General features: G+C 37.7%; 1 protein-coding gene across 1 annotated transcript in view; it reads left to right on the top strand.

The window, feature by feature from the left end:
• fstl4 (follistatin-like 4) overlaps positions 1–26,118 on the top strand; it is a 186,505-nt gene that overhangs the window by 23,795 nt on the left and 136,592 nt on the right. Inside the window, exon 3 of the mRNA XM_067492346.1 lies at positions 3,138–3,171. Coding sequence (XP_067348447.1) covers positions 3,138–3,171 — 34 coding nt within the window. The remainder of the gene's footprint in view (positions 1–3,137; positions 3,172–26,118) is intronic.

The raw sequence follows: 26,118 nt of genomic DNA, 5'->3' as shown, positions 1-26,118 counted from the left end.
AAATTGACTTGTAATGAGAAATTATATATAAAATGCCTGAACACATGTAACAGTGCACACTAAGGTCTCCTTTTAGTTAAATTCTGCTACACTTAAGGGTTCACACTGTAGTTGTTTTTCAGACAATATATTAGTCATTTATATTTGTAATAAGCCTCAACATCTTTATTTATACACAACAACCAATTTGCACTGAACATCAGAAATATTACAATGAAAAAAAAAAAAGAATAACTGTCTGTTGCTTAACAGATATATTTCAACCAAAACTGCATACAGACAGTTAATTCTTACTGAGGGTTTTGTTGTGGACTGGCTTTCAGAGCCAGAGAGACATGGATTGAGGGAAAGTGGGCACATATAAACATATGGGTCCTTGAATGAAGAGGGCCTGCATAGCAACGCATATAAGAGAGCAAAGAAAAGGCATATTCAAGCAGGCTTCGTAACAGACACAGCTTGGCTTAAATTGCCCTGCTGTTCAAATTGCATTCCCACAAAATGTCAGTCTCTGTTGCAGCAATGTCAGATTCTTGTTTTGTGTGGGTGTTTAAATGGCATCCAAGATGGAGGCATGTAGCACTCAGAGATTTGTTTGGACTAGTTTTTTCAAGAGGCTATAACAATCTTATTGAGTGTGTACACTTAAACTCTGTTGCTTCCACAAAAACCCAATAAAGCAGGCAAACTTGAAACAGACTGTGACATCAATAACATTACAATGCAATGACATTTGGATGGTATTTTTATTATAATTCCACTCACAGTAACACAAGTGTTTTAGTATGTGAAACCACAGTTGAAGTACTAATATACTACCACGTTGTTCCACAGCCACAGAACATATTTGTTTCTGATTGACTGGCATTTATCTACTGAAGTCATGTAACAGCACATAATTAAAATGTAGCTATGATAATTGTGAGATGTATAAATTTAGCTAACCATACCAACATTGCTACTGCTCGATCACCAGATTCAGACATACCTGTTGAACGAACTACAAGCAAATATGCACACTCTGCCCTGCCTCCTGTGGTAGCTGCCAGTTTATGTAATTAGTGTACATACAGTAGATTTAACCATCAGAGCTGGCACATTTTCCATTTAGTGCATTTAACCCAACTGCTTGAAGGCTGTAAGACATTATTTCCCTCAACCCCCTGGTTGCATGTTGTGTCAAAATAGTTTTGTTTAAAGCAAGTTGACAAGATTTCTAAATATCTTAACCTGTCCTTAAAATAATTAAAAATAAAATAATTATATATTTGTACCAGAAGTCTGATATCTCTTAGTATCCCAACTGTTCTTGTAAACTTAAATCATATTATTAAATGCTGGGTAAGACAAAAAAAACTAGAATGGGGAGACCCCCCCCCCCCCCCCCCTTCCCAATCTGATCCGAGACTATCACGGAGAGGAAATCTGGTAGAAATAAGTATGTAATAAATGGTAATTAAAACCAGTTTTAATTTTACTATTAGTTGTTTACATTTCTTTACCCACTGTAACTGACAGTATAATACATCCACTACAAAACTGTCTGAATAACACCATAAAATTTCCCTGTAGCTGAATGTATGGAGAAGTGACAAAATGAACCCTGGGGAGTCTTGTTAAAGAAGAAAGTATTTTTAGAAAGAAGCCCATAGTGTTTCTTTCACCTCTGCGGTTGAGTCGATTCCCTAATCAATTGATCAAACAGCAGCACTTGAGATGATGGAAGTCAGTGCTGATGAGTACACTCAATTTTATCCTGCCATCATGAAGAAGCACGTCTGCAATTAAGATGGACAGATGGCAGAACGCGAGATGGATAGACACAGAGAGACAAAGGAGGAGGCAGTGACAAGTGGCACTAAAACTGCTGTGTTTCTTGTGAGGCTCTCTGTCTCCTGGGAAGCCAAGAGGGCCTTGCAGACACACACGTTTTATCACTGAGCCTCATTACCGGTGACATCCACACTGAGGGACAAAAATGCAAAATGTCACAACACTTCAATTGCTGCCACATATTGGCTTCTTCAGAAGCAGTGGTGCATCGGAAGACTGGCTTCCGCTCTATTTTTAAACAACATGTCGATCCTTTGTTTTCCCGTGTACATTGCATTTTTACTTCAGATACAGTGCATTTATGTAGAGTGACTTACCTGGTGCTTAACCAGCACTAGTGATCAGTAGCTCACAGGGATACAGTAAACACAAATACAACTTGATGTTCAGTGACTTGCAATGAATTTTAATTTGCAGCTGTTGTGTCTGACCATCCAAAGCTTTCACTAAAGAAACTTTTGTATTCAAGTCATCATGAATTCATGTTCCTGTTATTTTTTTAAACTTTACGATATCTCCTGTGGTTTTCCACATTTTGTCTTAATTTTTATGCTATTTTTCTAGTCAGATGGTCCAAGATATGTTTTATTTCTTATCTGCTCCCGTCACTCTTCAGTGATTGTTTAAGCCATTATTCCACACCAGTATTTCCTGGCATTTGTAACATTGCTCCTTTATTTCTTTAATTTGTTACACTTTGAATCATTTTTAATGGATACTGAAAGTATTAGTCTGATATCGATATTTGCTATATTTGATCTTTTTAATACAGAAAGTTTGTCTTTATTTAGCTTCAAAAGTTTACAATGTTGCACCTCATAGCTGGACACATTTGTCTTGTTTCATCATCTGAACATAAATTAACGAGGACACTATTTTGAAAGAAAAAAAATGTAATTTTGATCAGTTACTTGAAAACTGCAAAGGCATGTTTATATCCTACACACAGATAGAACTAGCCTATTGGTTTATTCTACCCAATCTGCTTTATTAAGGTGCAGTTTTTTTAGGCTGGGGGCAAGTGTATTTGAAATTGGAGTGATTGAAATAACCGAGATTCTCATCTGTAAAGGTCTTCTTGTTTCTTTGGTGTCATGCACCCTACAATCTCTGTCCCTCCATGTTTCTCTTTTTCTTTTTCAATTCCTTGTTCACCTTTTGTTTTCTCTCCTCTTTTCCCAGAAAAGAGGAAAAGGCACGCTAACGAATGGCCTGCAGAAAGCTGCAGAAAAGGCTGTTTTTGTCCTTTGTCTCAGTGCTTCAAGCCTGTAATAACCACTTTTGTGTGTGCTCTGTGCTTGCAGGAGAAGGGGAAAGCAGACGGGAACATCGATCAATGTGAGTACATTTACTGTGTTTAAAGCAAACAGCATTTTTCAAAATATGCCATGTTGTGCTCCATGATAAAATCTTTTTCTTCTGCTGTTATTCTGGTGCACATGTTGCTTTTCTGATTGCTGGCAAATGCTGCTTGGAAGTAATTTAGATCTAAAAAGCTCTCATCAAATTGACCATGTAGCCTGTTATGGGGGAGACTTCTTATGATAGAACTGTGACAATCTGAAAGAATCCCACTTGTTACTGCATCACATTTATCGCTCTTGTCCTCAGAGGAGGAGTTGGAAAACATTAGAGATTTGACAGCGTTTCAGTTGCTGGTGGATGCCAATAGATAATCTACCAAACAGATGTGGGACAGACAGGCATTAGTTTTTCTGTTCTGCTGCATTTGACACAATCTGTGAGGAATTGGTTGTGCAGTTTTAAAAAAGGAAGATTTCCATTATTATTGCAAAATTAACCCATGTCCTGCCATTCTCCCTGAACATAACAGACAAAAATAAAAGCACTTGAAATCACTCAATCCTGGTGACAGCCTGCATGCAAGTTGGCAAAATATATTCAGTCAGAAATGAGTCACGTGTGCTTATCTGGCTTAGGCCTCATACTGCAGGCTGTTTTAACTCTGTGATAGCTCAGACGTTTAAGGTAAGATCATTCATTTCCAAAACTCTGTATGTTGTAGACACAGGGCAGGACACTGGAAGTGCCAACAGGCTGCTCACACAGCACCTTCTGTATAGATGGTGTAAGTCAGCTTTTCTCCCCCAGTATAACTACTTTATTGATCACCTGGTTAAATTTAGGACACACTATAAACAGGTAGCTTCCATGTTTTGTTTTTTTTTGTTTTGGCTGGAGCGACTTGATCTTTATTATCGCTTCAGTGTCAATGGAGGAGCTGGATATGACCTGGCCTACCTGATAGTTCAGTAGTTTAGTAGAGATGAATACTAGTACTACTACTCTAACCACCCAGTGCAGAGTAGCTGTGCAGTATAGTAGTAGCCTCAAATTAATGTTTGTCTTACAGGAGCCCTGACAGATAAACTACACTTAGAACCTTGCCGTTTTGCTTTTTTTGGAATTTGGAATACACTGGGATTCAATTAAACATTTGATTGAATATTTGACATTCATGTGCATTTCGTTATTAATGCCCATCTGTTTTTGACCATGTACTTATAAAAATTGGCTGTGCTGCAGACCACAGTCTAGAGTAGTCTTATTTTTCTTTGTTTTTAATTCTATTTTAATGGAGTTTCATATATATCAACGCTCACTACAGGTGGTGCTGAAACTTAATTTCAGTAGTATTAAATATGATCATATCGTATTTCATTTCTGGCAACCACCACTGGTCTTTTTTTGTTGGCCATCACAGTAATTCAGTTGTTTTATATTGGTTTGAGTGTCTGGCTTTGGTGTTGGTAAAGGTGTCGTCACATAGCTGTATTGGCACCAGTTCAGCTGTATTCTGAGGCCTAGGCATTCACCTAAGTTTTTCTTAGGCTCGTAATTTGTGTGTTTTTCTGTTTTGTAGTGCGTGACAGTGAAATTGAGTGGTTTGTGTGCAAATTATTGTAACAGCAATATTTCCAGGGCTGATTGCTTCCTATTTGACAACAGACTTTCTCTGTAAGCATTAGGCCCATTATGTGTTCTCTTCATCTCCAGTGGAAAATGCTGTTTTCTGTGCTTGCTTCTATTGGTTCTAAACATGACTCAGAGGATTTATTTTTTTTCATAATTTATTAACATCTATTACATCACATCTGTTTCTGTTTGCTTCTGGATATTTGTTAATTCATTTTTTTATTAACATATGTAGGGTCATAGTAGAGCTGGTCGATTCTAAAAACTAACCAATTATTGGAAAACAATTCTCTTTAACAATGATAAACTGACAACCATTTTTCAATCAATATTCTGCATCTGAATCTTCATCCCATTAGATCAAAGTGACAATATGTAGCTAACCTGGTGGACCACAATGAGGAAAATGTAAACAGGCTGTTTGTGAGGAAAAGTAGCAAAGGAAAATATCCTCACAAGATGAGTAAATGGTGACAAAGAAACCAAGTCACAAACTTCTTGGTGTTGCAGCTTCTGACCTTCACTGTCTCCGTCAATAGTACAGCTTTTTGCCGCATAGGAGTTTGTAAGTGTGAATAAATAACTTGGGAGCCGGTGACTGGATTCTGACACTGATAGTGTCAAGTTTAGTGCATTATGCCAATATCTAAAATGTCAGTGTAGCCTACTAAACAAAGGTAGCAGCTTCTCATTTTTATCCGGCGCAGAGTGCTGCATTTACTGGTTATGAGTTGTGGCTGTTGGTAGGTTGTTTCAGCTGTTACTTATGATATGCAGTGAGTATAGAAAAGAATAAAACATTTTGGAAGTAGATTTTCTTAAAGATTCAATTTTCAACCTTTTATTTATTTTATTTTTTTCTACCTCTCCTTAGATGTTGATGCTGAAAAATGAATACCATGAAGTTAGGTTGAAGCAAAAACAATATTGTAGACTGGAAATTTGGATTTACATAATACTTCCCCTTGTAATTTCTATTGTCTCCAAGTTGCAGTTATGTCCTGTATTTGTGCAGAGTATTGCTGCCTGATAGTGAACTGGAGGCTGAAATTATTTTGTTCTTGGTGTTAAAATTCTCCCTGTGTTTGTGGTTTTCTGTGATATGTACAAACATTCATAATAATGACTGTTGAACAACAATAATTAGGGTTCAAATGCTTCCAGGTCCCCAGAGATGTTCTGTCACCATCAAAGTTCTTTGCAAACACCATAGCAGGTATTCAGACCAGCAGTATCCCAGGCCTGTTTTTCTGTGGCAAGAGGCTGTTACCATCTTCATTTATTTTGTTCACTGGATCACTTCCTGCTCAGTGATGTGAGTCATTCCTTAGAGTGAGTCATTACAATGGGCAAGGTGATAACAGGACATGTGGCTGAATTCTTTGTTGATGACGTGTGTGGTGGTTGTGTTAGGGGCATCAGGAACAACAGCCACTTTTTTTGTGACTTTTGGATCAGAAGTGTCAAACGAGTGATTGAACTTGTGAGAAACAAGTAACTGATCTCATGCCTATGATTTAGGGTTGTGTATCATTTGAATTTGATAAGTTCTGTTTCTGGTTCTGCTGATCGATTCCACCTCTACACATTCTCTTAATTCTAAAATGGTTGGGTGGGGGGGGGGGGGGGGGGAAGTGTCTAATCTTTAGATGGCAAATCGCTCTTCTTTTTTTTATTTTTTCTTTCCCTATGGTAAAGCCACTATTCTGTTTACTGTAGTCACACGGTTTTGTATGTTGTAATTGTAACTATTCTACCAACACGAATCTAAAGAAATTAATATGCTGTCGCATTGCTGTGTGATGTCATGTAGACAGGTTCTCCTAACAGAAGGCTACGTACGTCCTTGCAGATATGTAGCCTCTGTTTGAAACTGAGAAGATTCAGCATTTCTTTTTTTACTCATCAGCAATATTAAGCAATTGGTTAAACTGGCTGTAGCTGAATAATATAGGTGGATTCTATACTATATGAATCTGCAGGACATTATAGTGTGTTAATGTGCAATAGGTAGAGGGGGTGTGTGTGTGTGTGTGTGTGTCCCTGCATGTTGAGTGTTATAATTTTAGTGTTTTCTTTTCTTTGTGTTTCTTTCTATGATAGAACAAACTGATAATGTGTTTAAAACTGGAAAATGATCCTGTACAATACCAGTATCTGGCCACATATCTTTATCAAATGTTACCAGCCTATTAAGGTGAATAGATGCCATCTTCAGCTGTGGAAAAGGAAGGCATTTCTTTATATATACAGGTTTTGGCACCGTAACAATGATCAGACCAGCATTTCTAAAGTTTTCCTTGGTTTTTTTGTGTAGAGCTCTTTCTTAATGCATATAGTGCTAAAGTAAGGGAATGGTAAAGTCCCCAGTAGGAAAGAGTTGAGTTGTAATGTCTGTCCTGCCATTTAAGCCTTTTTAGAAGCGCTTTTTTCTCCCTTAGTGTATGCTGATTTCCCTCTTGAGATTAATTATCCACTGCCTGTTTGTATGCTAAACTAGATCACTGTCAAAATTAGGCAATTGCATTTCATTTCCTTGTTTTGCTGCCTTTTTCCTTGGATGAAGATCAGTGTAGCAGTGTCTATTTTCATTCAATTGGCTGGTTGCTTCTCCCACTTTTAGTTTTTCATTATCCATCACTTTACCTTCTGTTTTCTTTCTCCTTCTTATGTCTCGTGTCTTTTACTCTGCCTCATGTCACTCTCCTTTCATTTTTTTCTTTTTCTTATTTCCATTCATACTCTTCTCCCTTTGGCAAACCCTTTATTGTGTCATGTACGCTTCTCACATTGAGATGATGACATTAATCAAATTGGCCCAGTTTTACCTTAGGAACGCAGATGCTACTAGTGAAAATTGCTTTAGTGCAAACCTTGCATATGAGGCTTTAAAGCTATCTCAGACAGAAATTCTGAATAAATGAAATTTTAGTGAATGGTGATGTGCAAACCATCCCTGGTCAAAATGTCAGTCAGTAAAATATGTAGTCATTGTCACTGAGTGTTCTTTTCAGAGTGTATTACTGCTGTCAGTGGGATCCATATGGAAAAATTGAATATTGCCCATTTATCTTTCCAGGGAATGGTGATTAATTCAGCTTTGACTGCCTAATTTATGAACCTTTTGTGGAGTCCTAATCACAGTTTGTTACCGTCACAAATTAAACAACGGGTAGAAGCAAAGCAAGTTAAGCAGTCCTGTGGTTCATTTAGATTGTAATTGGGTGAGAATTAGATGGGACAAGGTTGACAGAGAGATTCTCTAATAAGCAGCAAATAGCTGGGGAGGACGCTGGGAGGAGAAGACACAGAGGAGAGAAAAGTGGCAGAGATACGTAGGTGGGGTTGGAGAATATTAAAGCTTAATTACTCAAATCAAAAAGATGTTTATGTTGCCTTTGGTTTATTATGCTTTGATCTTTTGTCATTTTCTCCTCCCCCTCACTGCTGATATACAGTAAAATAGAGTACGTTTTTGTTATTTTTTTTAAAATCTACTGTAAGTAATCTAACAAATGGCTTTTGGGGATCTGTAATCTGTTGTATCCAAAAATGTCAGATAACCAGTGTGTTTATGGCTGAATCAGAGAGTTTTTCTAAATTCAGTGTGACCTACAGCAATGGTTTTATTTTTATGTACAGAACATCATTGCCCAATCTTAAAGAGTTACATTTATTGTGTGGCTGCACTGACTAACAACAGCTTGGCCAGAAGTTGCTGATGCCTATGCAGCGTGTTTCATGATAGCCAACTTGTCATATGGTATAAGGGAAGAAAATGAGGAGGGGTTGATGTTGCATAGCAGAAAATGGTAGAGATGTAGAAGACGGGATTAAAACAGGGATTGGGGAAGTACATTTTCAGCAAGTGGTGTGTTTTTCTTTGTTTTGTTTTTCTTTACTGCTTCAGTTTTCCCCTGTTACCTCACTACAAACATTTAGCTGCCATATCAGAAATTGCGGTAATTTTCCTATAAGCAATTAATGGTTTGTCAAGCAAGTATTGAGAAAACTTCTAACTGATGTGATGAAGACAGCTGGTGATACTAATGAATGCTCTTGTGAGGAAAAGATGGCTGTTGGCCAGTTACTAATAACTGTTGTATGACAGTTGCTGATGTGAATGTGATTGTGGTGTGTTTAGCAGTGTTGAACTGATAGAAGTAGCATATGTCACAGCCAGACAGTCACAGTAAGGCAAAATATGAAATGCTGTTCGGTAGGCAAGGCTTTAGATCTGCTGCTACAAATACTGTTATTGTAATGTTTGAAATTAGTTTGGCAGTTTGATGTTTGCCAGTAACATACCTGAATACCACTGAACAATGTCGGCACACCATTTACGTCTTTATTTGTTGTTGGATTTCTCAGAGAAGCCAAAGTTTTCCCTAACGCGGGGAGCTCAATAATAAAGGACCGTTTCCTTTGCTCTGCCTTCTCATTTGCTTTGCTATGAGTTTTTGTACCCAGACGTTTGGCTAAACTAGTGCTGTGTGTTTATTACTCTCGTGTTCATCCCACAGCATGTGTGACAACTCAGAGAAAGCACACTAAACAAGTCTTCTATCAACTACCGTTAAATAAGTTGGTACACATAAGCAATGAAACCTGTACCCAAATGGTTTGGTACACCCCTGTAATAAAAGTACAAAAAACATCAACTGTGCTAATTAAACATATAGGGCAAAGACATCAATACTAAATAACTTTATGGATGCTATTCTGCCAATTTTTTTTTGCATAATATTTTAAGATAAGATTTTTTTTTTGTGTTTGGTACACTGTATGTCATGTGTGACATTAGAAATGAAGGCCTGTCTTTTAGCATAGGCCTGTCACAAATGAAGGACTAGTTTCCCCTTCTGTTAAAAGCCCCGACCACGAGTATTTAGGGTAATCAAGAAAATGTTCATCAGGAAAAACTGATAATGACAATAATTATTACTTAACAGTGGTCCAAAATGTGTTATGTACTCATAATTTATGGATCTGTTTAAAAAAAATGTTGCAAAAATACACTCAAGGTGGTGGATCATAATTTTGTTTACAAGGTTTGCAAGTTTTTGGGAAAGTCCACCGTGGCAAGGTGATGAAGAAACAAGATTACAGAACAGATGAATGGTTAAAGAGAGTTTTAGGGTGGATACAGTATTGTGCCTGTGGGAGGTTGAAAGCTATAACCTCAAACTGTATTCAAGGTTGAGATGGAAATCATTAATCATCACTGAGAAATAAAACCCACCCACATTTGTTTTGTCAGTCGTGGATCTCTCTCTTACAAATGCAACAGAAGAAAAAAATGCAGTGCTGGAATTAAATATATAACTTACTCTATTGTAGGTCTAAATGTTAACTGTATTCTTTTTTTTTTCTATATGTGGAACACTTAATCAATTTGTGTAAGGTTTATAAAAGCATGTTTCCTACTGAATATTCACAGTACAAGACCTGCAGAGAAAAACCACAAATCCCAACCACTTTAAATAGCTCTTATATTTAAGATACAGGCATGTGTAAATTATTCTGAGACATTCTGCATAATTACATTGTGCAAAAAAGAACACATAATACAAACTTGATAGTTGTAAGTTACTTTGTCAGTCATATCATAAATCTCTGTGAAATGTGATTTCATTAAACTGTAGCGCAATAAAGATTACTGAGCAAAAAGTTCATCCAGTCATTGACGTCTTAATCAAAATAGTAAAATCAAGCGGGCTTTGCTAAAATTGGACCCAATTTTATAGACGTGGCTACAAAATTAGAATATAATTTTCCCCCAGAAGACTGAAAGTCAAAGACAAAAGGAGAGTGTAGCAGCAGTGTAAGCTTCATGTTGTGGATGCCTAGAGACACTGCTGAAGGGCTTAAGGAGGGCACACAGCCTCTCCAGGGACTAAGAGGGACAGATAGCGAATAACACTTTACCATGACTGGGGCAAGCTGTACCAGTGGGCCTATTTGTGGACACACATAAACATGCTGGCAAAACAGACTTAAAAACACACACAGTAAAAATTGGCGGACAAAGGTACACATGTATTTAGAGGAGCACGAGCTTTTCTACAGCTCATCTTTTAATGATCCTGACATATGCTTGGTATGGCTGTTTGGTTTGGCACAGGAAAAAAGCTAACGTGTCAGTTGTTTGCATAAAACTCTCCACAGATTAACTTTGGAGGTCCCAGGCATGTGCCAAGACTTTGTGTGCCAGCAGCTGACCCTGTAAAGGGCTAAATTTTTCTATTTACCTTCAGTTGTTTTCTATTTATCAATGAAGTAATAGTTGGAAAACTAATTGTTCCTCAAGTACTGGATTTCTCATTTGGTGTTGTGATTATTGTAATGCTGTTTATACTTTGCATATCGCTCACTGGAGGTCAACTCCTCAATGGTAGTGGTTGCTGCTGTGACCGCAAGCACGACTAAGAATCAGTCAGATCTGTTCTTTACCTTCATCCACCTGACTTTTACTGCCCTACCCATCAACAGCAGGGTTTATGAGCTGAGAACCAAAAATGATTGCTTTTGAATTCACATTTTATGCCTTAGCACTTTTTCTTTTTTGAGGTCTTCACTAACACTCTGAAGAAGACAGGGTGTGTTTGTATACATCAAGGAAATAAGAAAGCTGCTGTCAGGTTACTTTAAAGAAGTAAACACATTGTTTCCTAAAAACTCAGATATCATTAGTCTAAGTGCACAGATTTATATTTTTTTAGTGGTTTTTTGAGTGAGAGACGCTGTTCTTAAAATGCCATAAAGACTTTTCAGTGACTATTATTGCTGCAAGGCAGGGGGCATTTTTGCCAGCAATTGGATGGGATGGTCCTCTGTCCTAGAATCTCAAATTGGCTCAGACACCTGACAATTGTAAGAGATACAAAGGTGCCCACAGTGATGGATTACTCTTAAAGTAAAAGTAGCCATTTTACACTTGTATTAAGTTAGAAAGAGGCTGGTTTTTAGCTTTCAGTTTCTAAGCACTGTGCAATATTGTCACAACAGTAAAAATAAACCATAAAATGGTATTGTGATGGCTCCAGCGATCAGCGGTGTGGTCACCATATAGCAGAACGTGATATTCAGGCGAGGCAGTAGTGTATCTGAGGACACAATTGCTATAAGGCTGAAGGGAACAAAAAAAAGGTTGTTTAACTGGGATTCTCAAAACAGTTAGCTAAATTGTACATTACATCCAGTGATGTACAGTTTTCACTTAACTTTTGAACTACAAACATATTTTTGCAATAAGGACGTTTTGCTCTTGCGGTCTAAAAAATAAAGTGGTGAAGCTGACAACCAGAAGGACTTTATCTATACACGGTAACCCAGGTGCCACAGTGTGTACAAACATCTGCTGTTTAGCCCGATTTCAGAGTAACCTGGTTTCTTGTGTGCATAAAAAGGTACTGATTGTTAGTTACTATACTGTAATTGTGCTTTGAAACAAGGTGTTTAAAATGAAAAGCATTGCTAAATACAGACTTGTATGATATGGTAAAAGTCAGTTTCCTTAAAACCTATTCTTGTTATTGATATTTGAAGATGGGCCTTGTGATTTTGTCAAACTGCTACTGTTTGTCAGCTTTTAAAGGAATATTTGATATGAACAATTCTAGATTGAGCGTCACTAAAAATTACCCCGTCAGTATTTATATCTGCAAGAAGTGACTAGTCTGTCCCTTATTTTACAGAGAGAGGATGAAGACAACACAAAACATAACACTTGGCCGAGAAAGTTGCCAGTGCAACAACTATGAAAAATCTTAAGATTTATTGGTGTGTTCTAGTGCCCTTTATGGCCCATTTGTTAGCTGGGGTCTGTCGGTGAGTTGTATTCTCATATTCATCTTTTCAGGACTTTTGTAAGGGGTATTTTGACTGTTTCTTCAATTAGATGATTTCTCAGTTAGGATGAAAGATATTCATATGACAAAAATGAGATAGTCAGGCATAGGGTGGAAAGCTTGGGGCTTACCTGAAATGAATGAGACAACATTAAAAGCAGTGAGTCAGTAAAGAACGAAGGCAGCGATCACTCCAGTGCCCCTTGCCAGGGTAGACTGAGACGAAAATGAATCGAATGGGCTTGAATAGAATTTAAAAAAGGTTTTAATATGGCATTTGTATTTTCTACATAATTTCCTAAATATGACAAGCAATTACCATTGTCAGAGTTTTGGCAGCCTGAGTGAGCAGGCTCTGCCAGGATTCTGCCTTGGAGGGTGTGCTTTTTAGAATTCAATATGCAGTTTGAGATTTCTGTGAAGCTCTTTGTCCACATCCACTTTTTTTTTTTATTTTGTAAGAGACAAGACAGCACATAAAAGAACAGTAGCTGCTGTGACACACATTGTAATCTCAATAAAATACTGTATATCCAAAACCCACTGATAGGAGTCTCCAGAAATAACCTTGTAAACTAACAGGATTTTCTGATCATGGTCAGAGCATACATACAGGATCTATTTTTAAAATGTGTTATGATCCTTAAAGCCTCCTGAATTGCCTGAAGATTAATAAGAATCCTATTGTGAATGTAATTTAAAAACAAGTTTTGGGAAATGGCACCCATGGCTAGGCAGGTTGGTTTGTTGTTCCTTAGAAATACTTGCCACTTTTTTTGAAATTAAATCCCTGAATAATTTATTATCCAACAAATTTAAATGCAAAATGGCTCAGGCAGCTAGCTACCAGAGAAGTACAGCAATTGTGGTAATAACAAATACGATTCCCCCCACAGTGTCCAAAAAGGTGACTGGAATCATGCATATGTAATGTGAAAAGGTCATGGGTTCTAATGAAGAGCCAAATGTCACTGGGCATTTCTGCCATAATGCTAATATCAGTAGATTAATTTTGATCTGAGGGGGTTAAATGACCTCTTATTAGGTTTTACCTCGTAGATAAAACTCTGATTGCAATCGGCTGGAGAGGTCAGACTAGCTTAAATCTTCATTTTTGGCTGATTAGGGGCTGTTATGAGCAAATAGATTAAGATGACAAACACTGTCACTGATATTGAAGTTTAATGATTACATTTTGGGCCTTTATAGGTCATTAGAATGCCCAAATACAAATTATTAATTTGAAGCAAAATTGTCAGTATAACAAACAACTTTTAAATTGCATTCTTACACTTTTAAATCATTTTGATAATGGATCTTTTTACATGCAAATATGTAGTAGTAGTAGTTTCTGACCCAATTTACATATATCGAAAATGTTTGATTCACATTTTAATTGTTGGTGGCTCAATGGGTAGAGCATCAGGTAGGGATGTAGAAGGTCTCAGGATCAAATCCCAACCCACCAGATGTGGCCCCGCTCATCCACCGAGGGCCGCCTTGGTGACGGTCCTGAGCCCAGGTGAAAATGGGATCGTTGCGGCAGGAAGGTAAAAAAAACTCCTGCCAAATCAACGTGCGATACACGTTCTGCTCTGGCGACCCCTGAATGGACGAGCTGAAAGCTGGTGATTTGAAACTCTATCCCAGTATAGTGAAAGCCAAAGTCTGTGACCTCAAACTGTTACTGTACTGGCAGCCAAGCTCACAAACCAGCCTGCTGTGGTAATATTAGTTCAAACCCCTGCAATAATGGGCTTTCTTCTTTTTTTTGTTTTCTCAGTTATTACCAACAAGATGAGAGCTAACTTTAGATTTCTGATATTGATACCAAAGACTTGGGGTGTGTGTGTGTTTCCCACAACATTGAATCCAACTGATGGTTTTAATGTTGTGTTGGACAGGGGTCAGCACAAGAACAGGGGACCTTCTAGCTGTGAGGTAGTAGATTTGAACTATTACTTACCTTTTTATTTTTCTAGAACATAAATGCTAAAACAAAAAATACAGTGCATTAAAAAATTGTGCATTAAAAAATTGTCATGATTTGACCTCAAAATGTGTCACTCACTTGTTCATGTTTGCAAGTAATCACATTGCCAATATCAATATTTTTAAGATAAGAAATGTTAAATGGCCACCAATTCGCCAATCTTTGTATGAGAATGCGTCATCTGGAAAAGAAATGCAGCTCAGTAGTATTTCAGTCATCTCATTACTTTAGTTCCCTGTGCATTCTTCCATGGGTTTTTAGGGATTATTATTTCCTTTCACATCATATAAGACCAATTCACATCCATTTAACAATACCAATCTGGCACCAGCAATTTGAGTTTTGGTTTTCCATATAATTTCGCACATAACATTTCTCAGACTTCCCTTAAAGCTAATGACAAAGAAGAGATGAAGAGGCAATCTAACTGAAGAATAGAATGTCCCTTGCATCTCAAATATTCTCTCAGGAGAAAGATACGGTCTCTTGTTATATTCAGGAAATGCATTTCATATTCAAACACAAATGGAGCAATTTGTGCAAATAGCATGCGTAATAGTGGGGAAGACTCCCAGGTGTGTGAACGACGGCTGGACCCTGGAGGAGAGGCTCTTCACCCTAAGTGGATCGGCTTGCAACCCAAGGCCCACCGAAATAGGGCAGCGAATGAATTAGGGTGTCATTGGTTAAGGACATCAGCGAGAAGAAAGAAAGGGAGATGGAGATTCAAAATGAAATTGCTACTTGCCATACTAAGCAGGAGCAGCAAGTATAGTGTGAAATCAGATTCAGCCGGCTGCGGCTAGCATGGTTATTTTGACATGTCGGAAAGAGCTGTCTCTCAGTGAGCTAAGTGATAATTCAGCTGTCATAGTGAGGGGAAGGTGATGATAACATATTTCTCATATGGCAGCAAAGAAGGCAGGAATCAGAGTAATCAACCCAACCTTGTTTTCTGAACAAACTGTGCGAGCTATTGTACCTGTCTCATTAAAAGTCTCTCATAGGTTTGAAGAAATCACATTTAAAACTACATTTATCGAGGCAGAAAAGCTTCTACTTGTTCTCTAGAACCCTTTCACACAAGTCAGTCACAGCAACAATCACTCTGTAGTTTGTTCGTGTTGTCTTTTCTTGGAAACCTTGGAATACAAAATTTCAGCTCATACCATTGTGCATGTGTATTTGACCTTAAAATGATGACAAGCAATTGTTTTGGCCCAGCTGAGAGTATAATTTGCATCTTTTATAGATGGCACAATGATCAGTCATAGGAATGAGCAGTTTGTACCTACACAAGGCAAACCAAGTCACTGCATTGGAAGAGACCTTCTTTTAAAAGCCTTTCTCCTGTAACTTGTAGATGTTCCACAGCCCTGACCTTAATCATAGTTTATCATCCTTTTCAGCTAGATTTGATAATAGCATATGCATTCATGGTAGCACTCGGTGTCATCCACTCTAACTTTCCCAGCCTGCCATTGTTGCCTCTTTAATCTATGTACTGGATGATTAGTCTTTTTCTCTTTAGCCAAACTGCTCTGTACCCTGCAGAATAACATTAATGCATATTCAACATTGGACTGTTACATTTGTTAATTTGACAACCAAGAGAATTGTGATCTTTTTATTAGAAACATATTTTGGTTTGATGCATAACATTGCTGCTTTTTATTTTTGTTTATTCATTTTGTTTTATTCAAATACAAGAGCTTGTCTTATTGTTGCATACTGTCAGGTCACACTCATGTTTTGTAGTAAACATGTGTAAAATGTGTCCAGCAACACAAAGAAGCACATGTTTAACAATATTGAGATGACTTGACATGGGTATGACTCTTAAAAAAAAATCACCCACAGACAAATATTAGCAAAGTAGAGAATCAGATATTAGCATTAGCAAATGAGAGGAAGCAACGTACACTTCGCCACTTTACAAGCCTTTAGACACAGGAAAGAAAATTACTCGGTTTACAGTCAATTTAATTTTAGGCCTGCACTGCATTGTGGATAATGAGGGACGTTCCTGGTTCTAGTTAAGCAGTAGTGATGGCATTTTCTACTGCCGGGAACTATTTATTGTTAAAAACCTGTGCTTAAGTGTTGTTTATGAATTTATGAATACATGTGTGCTCTCAAGCAGGGTTATGTTAGTTACTGTGGACCTGCCCTTTTGTGGGGCCTCGCTGTGTGAAGTGCAGCCTATGATTTCTGGTCGGAGTGGTGCCAATAGTGCAGGTATAAGTAAACTCTTTACAATTATTATAGCACTCAGTTAATATTATAGTTCTTGAGAGTTGCCACATAATTTATGCCTATTTGATTTATGATGCCCATTATATGAGAGGGGTGACTATTAGGCTCCACTATACTGTTCATTTTGGTTTAATTGTTCACTAGACAGGATAATGTCCATGTCACATTTAAAGCCTCTGGTTTGTATAGACAAACAGTTGAGAATTGCCAGCACCATACCTGCCTAAATATCTTGACACAGATAGTCAAATGTTAATGCACGATAAATCTAAAAACCTTAAAAAAAAAAGAATAATAAAACATGGAATTTAGCAAAGAGTTTTTTAAAATTTGATTAATAGTACTATACTATAAAATGCACTCAGACCACAGACTCATGCCAAGAAGGTGTATTGGGTCATTTATATTGAATCTGGTTTAATGCACTACTGTTGTGTACAGGTAGTTAGGGTTGTCAATTTCTTAACCCCCTTTAAAGTCAGCTAGCTGTCAGTGAGGTGCTTTTGTTTGCATATGTGGTTTTGCTGTTAGTGGGCTCAGCATTATCGTTGGCTGCATAAAGTAAAGAAAAAGTAAAGACTTCAGCTTCATGGTGCAAAAATGCAAAACACTTTTGCCCAATTCCTACAGCTGCAGCGTTAAACTTTATACCACAGATTGTTCTACATTTTTACTGTTGACGATGTGCGGGGTATACTGCTGATGTGCAGCAAACGGTTTTTCGATATTTGATCATTCCTTGCTCTTGTGGCCAACTGTTGAAAAAAGGAAGCACTGGTTTTTGCAGACTGCTCTTCAGAGTGTGACAGTTTTAATGACTTACTTTTTTCCTGCAATGGGAAGATGCATTCAATGACGACCTTTTTGAAATTAGAAGGCCACAGTGTATTTGAAGTAATTTATTTGCACCTTTCTGAACTTGTATCACTGTGAAGCTATAACATTGCCTCGGCAAGATAGAAGCTTTTTGCCTCATCCATGAGCAAAAAGCTTCTAATTAATGCCTGCTGTGCTCTCATCATTCTCCTTTCCAATTCACTTGCCATAATAGGCAAAATGCTTGGAGAAATGTAATTACATTCATGTATCATTAATAGTATATCTCAGTGGTATTAAGATGGGTAACAGAATTATGGACTTGTGTCCTATTGTGTGTTTTGCTGATAGATTTCATGTGACGTACACACAGAATCTTTCAATAAAGTTATGAATCCTTTTAAATATTTGCCCAGTGGAAGGGGATAGTGATGTACTAAGCTGTGGAAGATAAGGGAATAGCATGTCTTTCATTATTTGCATTTAAAAATAGAAATTCCTTTTTATGGAAGCAGAAGCAATCTTATCAAGGATTATGGGATATGTCTGCATTCATATTGGTGCTTTGCTTGGTATTCATGACCTGTGTTGGTTAGTATGGAGACGCTCTCTCCTAAACTTGTCTTTTCTTTGTTGGGACTGCCCAACAAAGTAGTAGCTGAACAGTCAAATTTTTCAGTCCATCCTTATTATGAGCATGATCTAGTGGTTTATTACCACACGGTATTAGTGGGATGGTAAATAAAATTAACCTGGCTGGTTTGCTAGTCATGATTCAAAGCATGTGTGTACTGTTTGAATCAAAATGGTTTAACACATGCAGTTGAAGTTGACACTGGGTCCATTGATAAAACAAGGAGCAGACATTTGTGTAGGAAACTCCTTGCTGCAGCGTTCCTGCAGTCTCACCATGCACATTCAGGGGTGTTTATAGTGTGCAGTCGTGGAGGACGTGGGATTTCAGCATACAATTAAAGGGCTTGAGCCACATTATATCTTCTCATAAGACAGTAGTAAAAATGTAATGATGATAGTGTTGTTTTATAACAGTAGTTTTACAGTGTGTTCTGTTTATGTTAATCCATAATGTGGCCACTTTTATATAAAAATGACATGATGAAAAGGTGACCTGAACTCTCAATTCTGTCAAATGTTCTACCACACAGCAGAGTGAAATAAGGTAATTTGCTTCCTCAAATGATAGTGAACCCTGACTGGTCGGTCCTCTCAAGAGCTGGGCTGCTGTGATAACTACCTGCATGGGCAAAGACTGAGCCAATGGTCATAGCTGCTTCTGCGCTGCTTTGGCTGCAATGTTTGACCAAGCAATGTACACTTATAGATGTGGACTTGGGTCACATTGGCGCTTCTTGTCACCCATGCATGTAAACTGCCAAACATTGGGCACTTACAAAATGACAGATCAAAATATTCTTTTCATGATTAGGCCTGTGTTATGCTTGTGTCAAAACTTTTTCGCAACCACCGCTAAGGTGGTTGTGGCAGGCTGGACACACATGAGAAAAGAGAACAGCCTGGTGCCTGCTTCAGGTCTATCGCCAAGTTGTATTGATCTCTATTGGATTGGGTCTGCAACATACTCTCTCATAACTCAAAAGGATGACCCCCACGACACCTTAAACTCTCTAAAGTTTAACGTAACTCTTCCAAGCAAGGAGAATTAATAAGGTAGGGCTCATTCAATGCCTGGAGGTAACTTCAGTCAAGTTAATTCTTGAAGGGCAATACTTCCTGAATCTCATATGTAACCATTCCTCTTTATTAGATGACTTCTATGGAGGATGTACATGTAATACAACCCATGGAAAAAAGAAAATGCCATTTAAAAGCAAAGCGGTGAGATTAGAATATTATTGTAGCAGTGATATTTTCTGTCAGTGTGATTTGGATGAGTCACACACATTACTATACTGTAGCTATCTACTTAATATAGTGATCATACATAGCTTCCATAAAGTATTTCTATGACATCAGCATACACATCATCAGGAAACTACAAAGATATCATAAAAATTAGATAATCAATCAATGGTAAGAAAAAGTTTTGTAGTTTTTACCGGTTTAAAAGGAATCAAAAATGGTTAAATAATATATCTGTTATTACTTCCTAACAGTAATTTCACTGTTAAATGTAGCTGCTGGTGTTGTAACAATATAAAGTTCATGTATAGGTGTGGCCTCAATCTTTGTGTTTTTATTTGTGAACTTGATGTAAACTCCAAAGCCGATTGCAAATAGTATATGTCATAGCATCTCCATCTTGTACTGCACGCTTTCCAACATGTTTGGTAGCATTCTTCCCTCCTGCTGCGATCTAACCAAAGTCAGCACTTTCAATCCCTGTTTTTATTTTGTTGAGTGAAAACGCACAAGACAGCATAATTGTTTGGATATTTAGCAATATAAACAGTTTCAGCACTACAAATAGAAATACTTTTTGGTAATGGGGGGAGGTGGAACCATCCATAGAGCTCAGTCCCCCACTGCCTGCCACCTGCGATGCAGAGGCTGAAGCCAGATATACAGCTGGGTTTATTGCTGAACTCGTGCAGATGCATGCTTACCCTTGGGGGCCAGCAGCATTGCCAGGTTCTGCTGTGGCATGCTGAGCAATGCTGGATAGGCCAGGGTAGGTCCCTGTGCAGACAGACTTTGTTCACACTTGGACATTAGTTGGAGATCAGGCACTGCTCTGTAATTATATTTGATGGAGTGTCACATTGCACAGAGAAGATGCACAACCCCTACTGAATTTCTGCACACTCTCATTGCCTGTGTGTTGCTAGGCAAAGCTTCAATCACATATGTAGAGAGTATGTCTGTGTGCACACATCATGTTTCTGGCTCTCACCACTGCCAATCATCTGCACAGCAAGGGTTCTGTGACACAGCAAAGTCATCGATGTCGATTGAAACTTTTTGCGAGCATTAAAATAAGCACCCCGCCAATGTTGGCATAATTACACATCTGTGCGAGCTATAGAAATGTTTTTAAAGTTGATGACCTCCATGAGAAAACTTTCCACTTGACTATGTGTTGCGGGAAGTGATTGCTTTCAAAAATATGCTGTTTTAAAGAGTCAGAGTTGGTGGTTGGAGGCTAACACAGCAACCATGACCAGACCAGCCATCATCATCCCTCTGTATGCATGGCTGGAGTTGAATTGTGGATGGATATGTTGCTCATCTAAAGTTGATGGATGGCATTTGTCTTTGCAAGCAATCTTGCCTGTGCCAGTATGTTTGGTCCTCTTCATTTATTTACACTCTCTCTCTCTCTCTCTCTCTCTCTCTCTCTCTCTCTCTCTCTCTCTCTCTCTCTCTCTCTCTCTCTCTCTCTCTCTCTCTCTCTCTTCTCTCTCTCTCTCTCTCTCTCTCTCCTCTCTCTCTCCTCTCTCCTCTCTCTCTCTCTCTCTCTCTCTGTCTCTGATATTTATAGCTGTGATGGCAGCTTGGGGAGAGCGTGCACAGCATAGTGAGTCAGCGACATCTCAGGAGAGTGGACAATTCAAAAGCATCTGGGAATTGGGGCTTTATTTTCATTAACTGCTTTTGTCGTCACTCTTCTTTTTTTTTTTTTTTTTTTTTCCCTCTCCCTGCCACTCTTGCTCTGTCTCATAGAAACTCCTCTCCTCACTTTTGGTTTGAAGGACAAATATGGGGGTGACTGCTGTTATCACTTTTCTCTAAAGCATCCTGTCTGTGTCCAACAGTAGAAAAGTGTTTTCACTTGCCATTATGGTATCTTCTCTGGGAGTTAAGAGGGTGAATATTTTTAAGGTCAGGGGAGGCAAACACCATCATGACCACCTTGATTTCTGAGAGCCACTGATTGGCTGGCTTTACCTATAATCAGTAGCAATCATAAGGCTTGATTGAAGAAGATGGATCACCTGTGATGATGGTCAGATCTTGATGACAGAGGGTCTAATAATGATAGCTTCAGTTCCTGTGGTGCTGCAGCACTGTTGGCTCACCTTTGATCACCTGAAATACCTGGAGGCACCAGACAGCTGTAAATGTTTTTACTTGTCTCAGTGCAGCCAATTGATGTTGAAGTCAAAAAAAATGTTTGTGTTTTTTTTTTAACCCTCAAAGACAACTGAGTGATCGAGTTTAAAAACTTGTATGGAAAAATTAAATTACTAGTATTCGTGTGAATTTCCTGTAATTTATTAGCAGTGTTCTCAGGGAAAATGTGAATTGTTTTACCAAAACTAATGTACTTATGCTGTATGTGTATGTTTTTATTTTAACTAGTAACAGTGGCGATTAGCACTAAATGATCAGCACAATGTGAGGCTGCTCTGAAAATGCTTGCTTCTTTTGTTGATGGACATGGGAGTAGGACAACTTTCCAATATGATCAGCTGTACAATAAAGTTGGATTTTAGCCCTTTTTCAGTAGCCCCCCAAAAAATAGAATAAAATGTTGGCATGGTGATGGCCCTTTACAAATATATCACTTTATGGGGAAACACAGAATTTAATAGACTATCTATTAATTTATTATAGAAAATATTGTGTTGCTGCCTTTTAATAATAATTGTCTTCTTTTAAACTTCCTTATGAAGACACAGTAACAATTGGCAGTCACTGTACTTCTCAGTCTTTAAGTAGCACTGTATATTGTTTCATTTCAAATCTTTGCTGTGAGATATTATGTTTTAATGATTTTCAATACTATGTACACAGACTGTATTTTCCTGTGCCCAGATTTTTATTTTTATTTTTATACAGTCCCAGTCTCTAGCTCTGTCAATAATTTAGCCTAATAATGTTGGCAATGTTTGGCTTCACTGGTGCCTGAGACTGGACCATTTACCCATGTAGAATCAATTTACCCGCTGATCATATTTGTATTTCCAGCTCTTCTTTATCTGCTTACACAGCATTACTTATTGCTGGGTTTTGTTATCAGGTGTGCAGCTAGCCATGGTGGGCAATGAGAAGAAAAGTATTGGCTAAATCAACACTTGTGAAGAACATTTAAAAGGCAAAATTATTTTCTCTAAGCTCACACAGCCTTATCAGTGCTGTACCATTCTGTATTGATATTATCTGGGCAAGAATATTAACAATAATATCATAGCATATGGTATCTGTGGCGCCACTGTGAGGACACTGTGGCGCAGGAAGGTAGAGCGGTCGTCCACCAGTCTCGCAGTTGTAGGTTTGATCCCCGGCTCCCTTGTCACATGTCTAAGTGTCCTTGAGCAAGACACTGAACCCCAACTTAGTTGCTCCTGGTGAGCGTTGGCCAGCCAGAAGCAGTGTAAAGCACTTTGAGTGCCAATAGGTAGAAAAGTGCTATATAAGTGCAGACCATTTAACAATTTAACACTTTTTTTTTTTAAGACTGATTAACTGGATACCCATTGATTACTTACAATTTTGGGACCCAAGACATGCACGTGTCAAAGTGTCTGCTGTTGTGGTGCAAATATGTATAGCAACACTGCATCGCCTACAGTTAAAATCCCTATAAGCTAATAGCAAATAGTATAAGGGTTAGAGCTGCAAGATTCAAACACTCCATATAGAATATAAAATGCTCTCCCCACTGTGCTATGCATTTTAATTGGCTACATCACTAGCTATGGAGTGCTTTCACCTAAGGGGCCTTTGCTGGCCTTGATTTTTGAAGTCAGTGAATAAGAGATATTACCCTTTTTTTTTCCCCCCCATATTTAATGGCTGTGAAGCAACTACAGAATGTTTCAGTGTGTGTGTGTGTGTGTGTGTGTGTGTATGTATATATATATATATATATATATATATATATATATATATATATATATATATATATATATATATATATATATATATATATATATATATATATATATATATATATATAAAATCGATTAAAAATTCATTACACTAAGAATTTGATCTACTTGATTTGCAATATACATTGAAATCTGTTTCACTAGGATAAAAACCCTGCTGTAAGGTAATGTTGGTATGTTTATTGTACTACATGTCACAAATTTAAACTATGACAGAATGTGCTACATCGAACTCTTTGCTACATCTAATTCTTTCTTCCAGTGGTGTTATAGAGCTATTTTTATTGACCCATAACTCTTTGGGGTTTGTGTACTCTCACATTCTACCTCTATTCTCATGCAACAAAGTTTTTCATCACCAATAGAGGTGTCCTTGAGCAACACCTCAGCCTACATGCCTCAGGCTTACTGCTCCTATAGTTGCCCTCAGTTCTTTCATCCCCTCCGGTAACATGTGAAGTAACCTTGCCAATGTTTCCCTGTGAAAGACTAATCACACTGAGTGTAATATGGCAATTTATGGGAGATACAGATACTGTTCAGTATTGGACTTTATCATCAGGTTTCTGTGATTTCATCTGTATTCTGATCAGGTTGAGTGCACAGGGTTTATCTTGCATATAGAACCATGTCTACTTATTTGCAGTTTAGCGAATGCTTTGTTTTCCAACTGTCTTCCGGGTCAAACAAAACACGACAACTTGTGATTTATTATGTGGAAACTAAAAGACTGTGTATGAATTAAAAAATGTGTATATTCTACAGCATTTAAAATGTTATATGCTGCAAAAGCAGAATAAATATTAAATAAACATTCATTTGACATGGTTTATGAAATTAAAACGTTAATAAATATAAAGTGACCGTAACATTTTTACCGTGAAAGTTCATTTTGGATGACCTCAACTGATAGTTGAGGGGTAAACAAGGAAACAACCTACAGTCAGCTTATAGCAAGCAAGCAGTGGAGGCTGAAAGACAGTTTTTTAATATGGTGAAGTTAGAGGGAAGCTTGAAAGAGAAAATTTAGTATTTATTAGAATGTTGCCCAAAGGAGGGGAATTTACATGGTGGTTGCATATGATGTAAAAGTCAATATATTTAGTTATATCCATGTTTTGTCAACCTTAATAAAATTGTGCAGTATTAATCTAATCGCAGTCTATTATATCATTACCCTGTGTGTTTAAATAACCGCGTGAGGCTGCAGTTTTCTCAATATATAGGCATCCAATAAAAAGATGACCAGTCGGTGTCTTTTAAGGTAGTGGAATTTGTTACGTGTGTGGTCACATGACTTTGTAATTTTCAAAGCAGTGTTGCTAAGTTAGTTACATTGTTGATTGAGTTTTTAGACCCCCGGCCCCCCACAGCAACATTTTATTAATAAACCAACTAGCTACAAATCTAATCTAGGCACAAGGACCAAGCAAGTAGACCAATAATAAATAAAAAATATATATTTAATGACATGATATTGTTTTTATAATATTACAATTGCTATAGTGTCCTTGATAAAGCCAATAATATTGAATGCTGCCCTAGCTTTAGTAAAACCTCCTGTGTTTTGATCATTACCTTGTTGGAATTGAATGTAAAATGTCCTCCAGCCATTACAGTTAGACATGCTTTATGCAAAATGTATCTTTTGTAAAATTCTCACCTTGTGTGAGACTTTAAAGGTGTCCTTTAAAGCTTAGCAGCAGCTGCCATTCACTTGTCAGCAAGCTGGAGTTGGCTTGTATCCACACCATTTACAGTAGTTCCTCACTGTGAACCATCTTAACAGTAAAGAGAGGAAATCAAACAAACAGCGCTCTTATAGCCAAATCTGCATTTTTTGCATTTTATTAAAATGTTCTCTTTGAATGTAAATCATTATTACAAACAAAAACCTCTTTAAGCACACTGCTCCCATATCAGTTTATTCTATGTTCATACATATCACATTTTTTACGCTGCTATTCATAGTAGCAAACTCATAGTGGAGATGATAATATTTGCAGAGGTCTTGAAAAACAGTGTTGAGGACACCATGAAGCAGATATTCACCGCCTACCCTTTCACATTTTGCCCATGTCATCATCATTTATTTAGGGTATATAAAAAGCACATTGAGGTGGTCTTGAATATGAAAGAGAAGTCAGCACTGTCAAGCTTTACCCAGGGGAGAAGTCTGGAGGTTGATAACATGGGCTTTTATCACTAGTTGTATGGTTGACTGCATCATATATTGTTCAGGGACAGACAGACCCATCCGTCTCCATTGGCTTTCAAACACTAGTCTGCTCTTGTGAATCAGTCAAAGAGTATCAGCATGAAATGTCAAGGTGATTTGGTTGGCCATTTATAGTTTTTGAGAATTGCTGCTGCTATTGTAGTTTCTCTCTCACTGCCCCTTCCTCTGCAACTGAATTGTTAAAATACCACAGGTTAGCTCCTTCTACAAAGATACAATTTATGGCAGTGAGGGAGACATGGCAACAAAAAGCTGCATTTTGTGTGACAGTCATTTGTTAAATGGCTTCTTGGAAGTGCATCACAAAAAACACCCCAGCAATGTGATAATGAAAATGTTGCAAGCTGAACGGGCTGACTAAGTTCAGATCGGTATTAATCA

This window comes from Channa argus, chromosome 22 (assembly GCF_033026475.1).
Source record: "Channa argus isolate prfri chromosome 22, Channa argus male v1.0, whole genome shotgun sequence".
Taxonomy (NCBI): domain Eukaryota; kingdom Metazoa; phylum Chordata; class Actinopteri; order Anabantiformes; family Channidae; genus Channa; species Channa argus.
The sequence above is the reverse complement of the archived record's forward strand: the minus strand, read 5'-3'. Positions and strand labels throughout refer to the sequence as shown.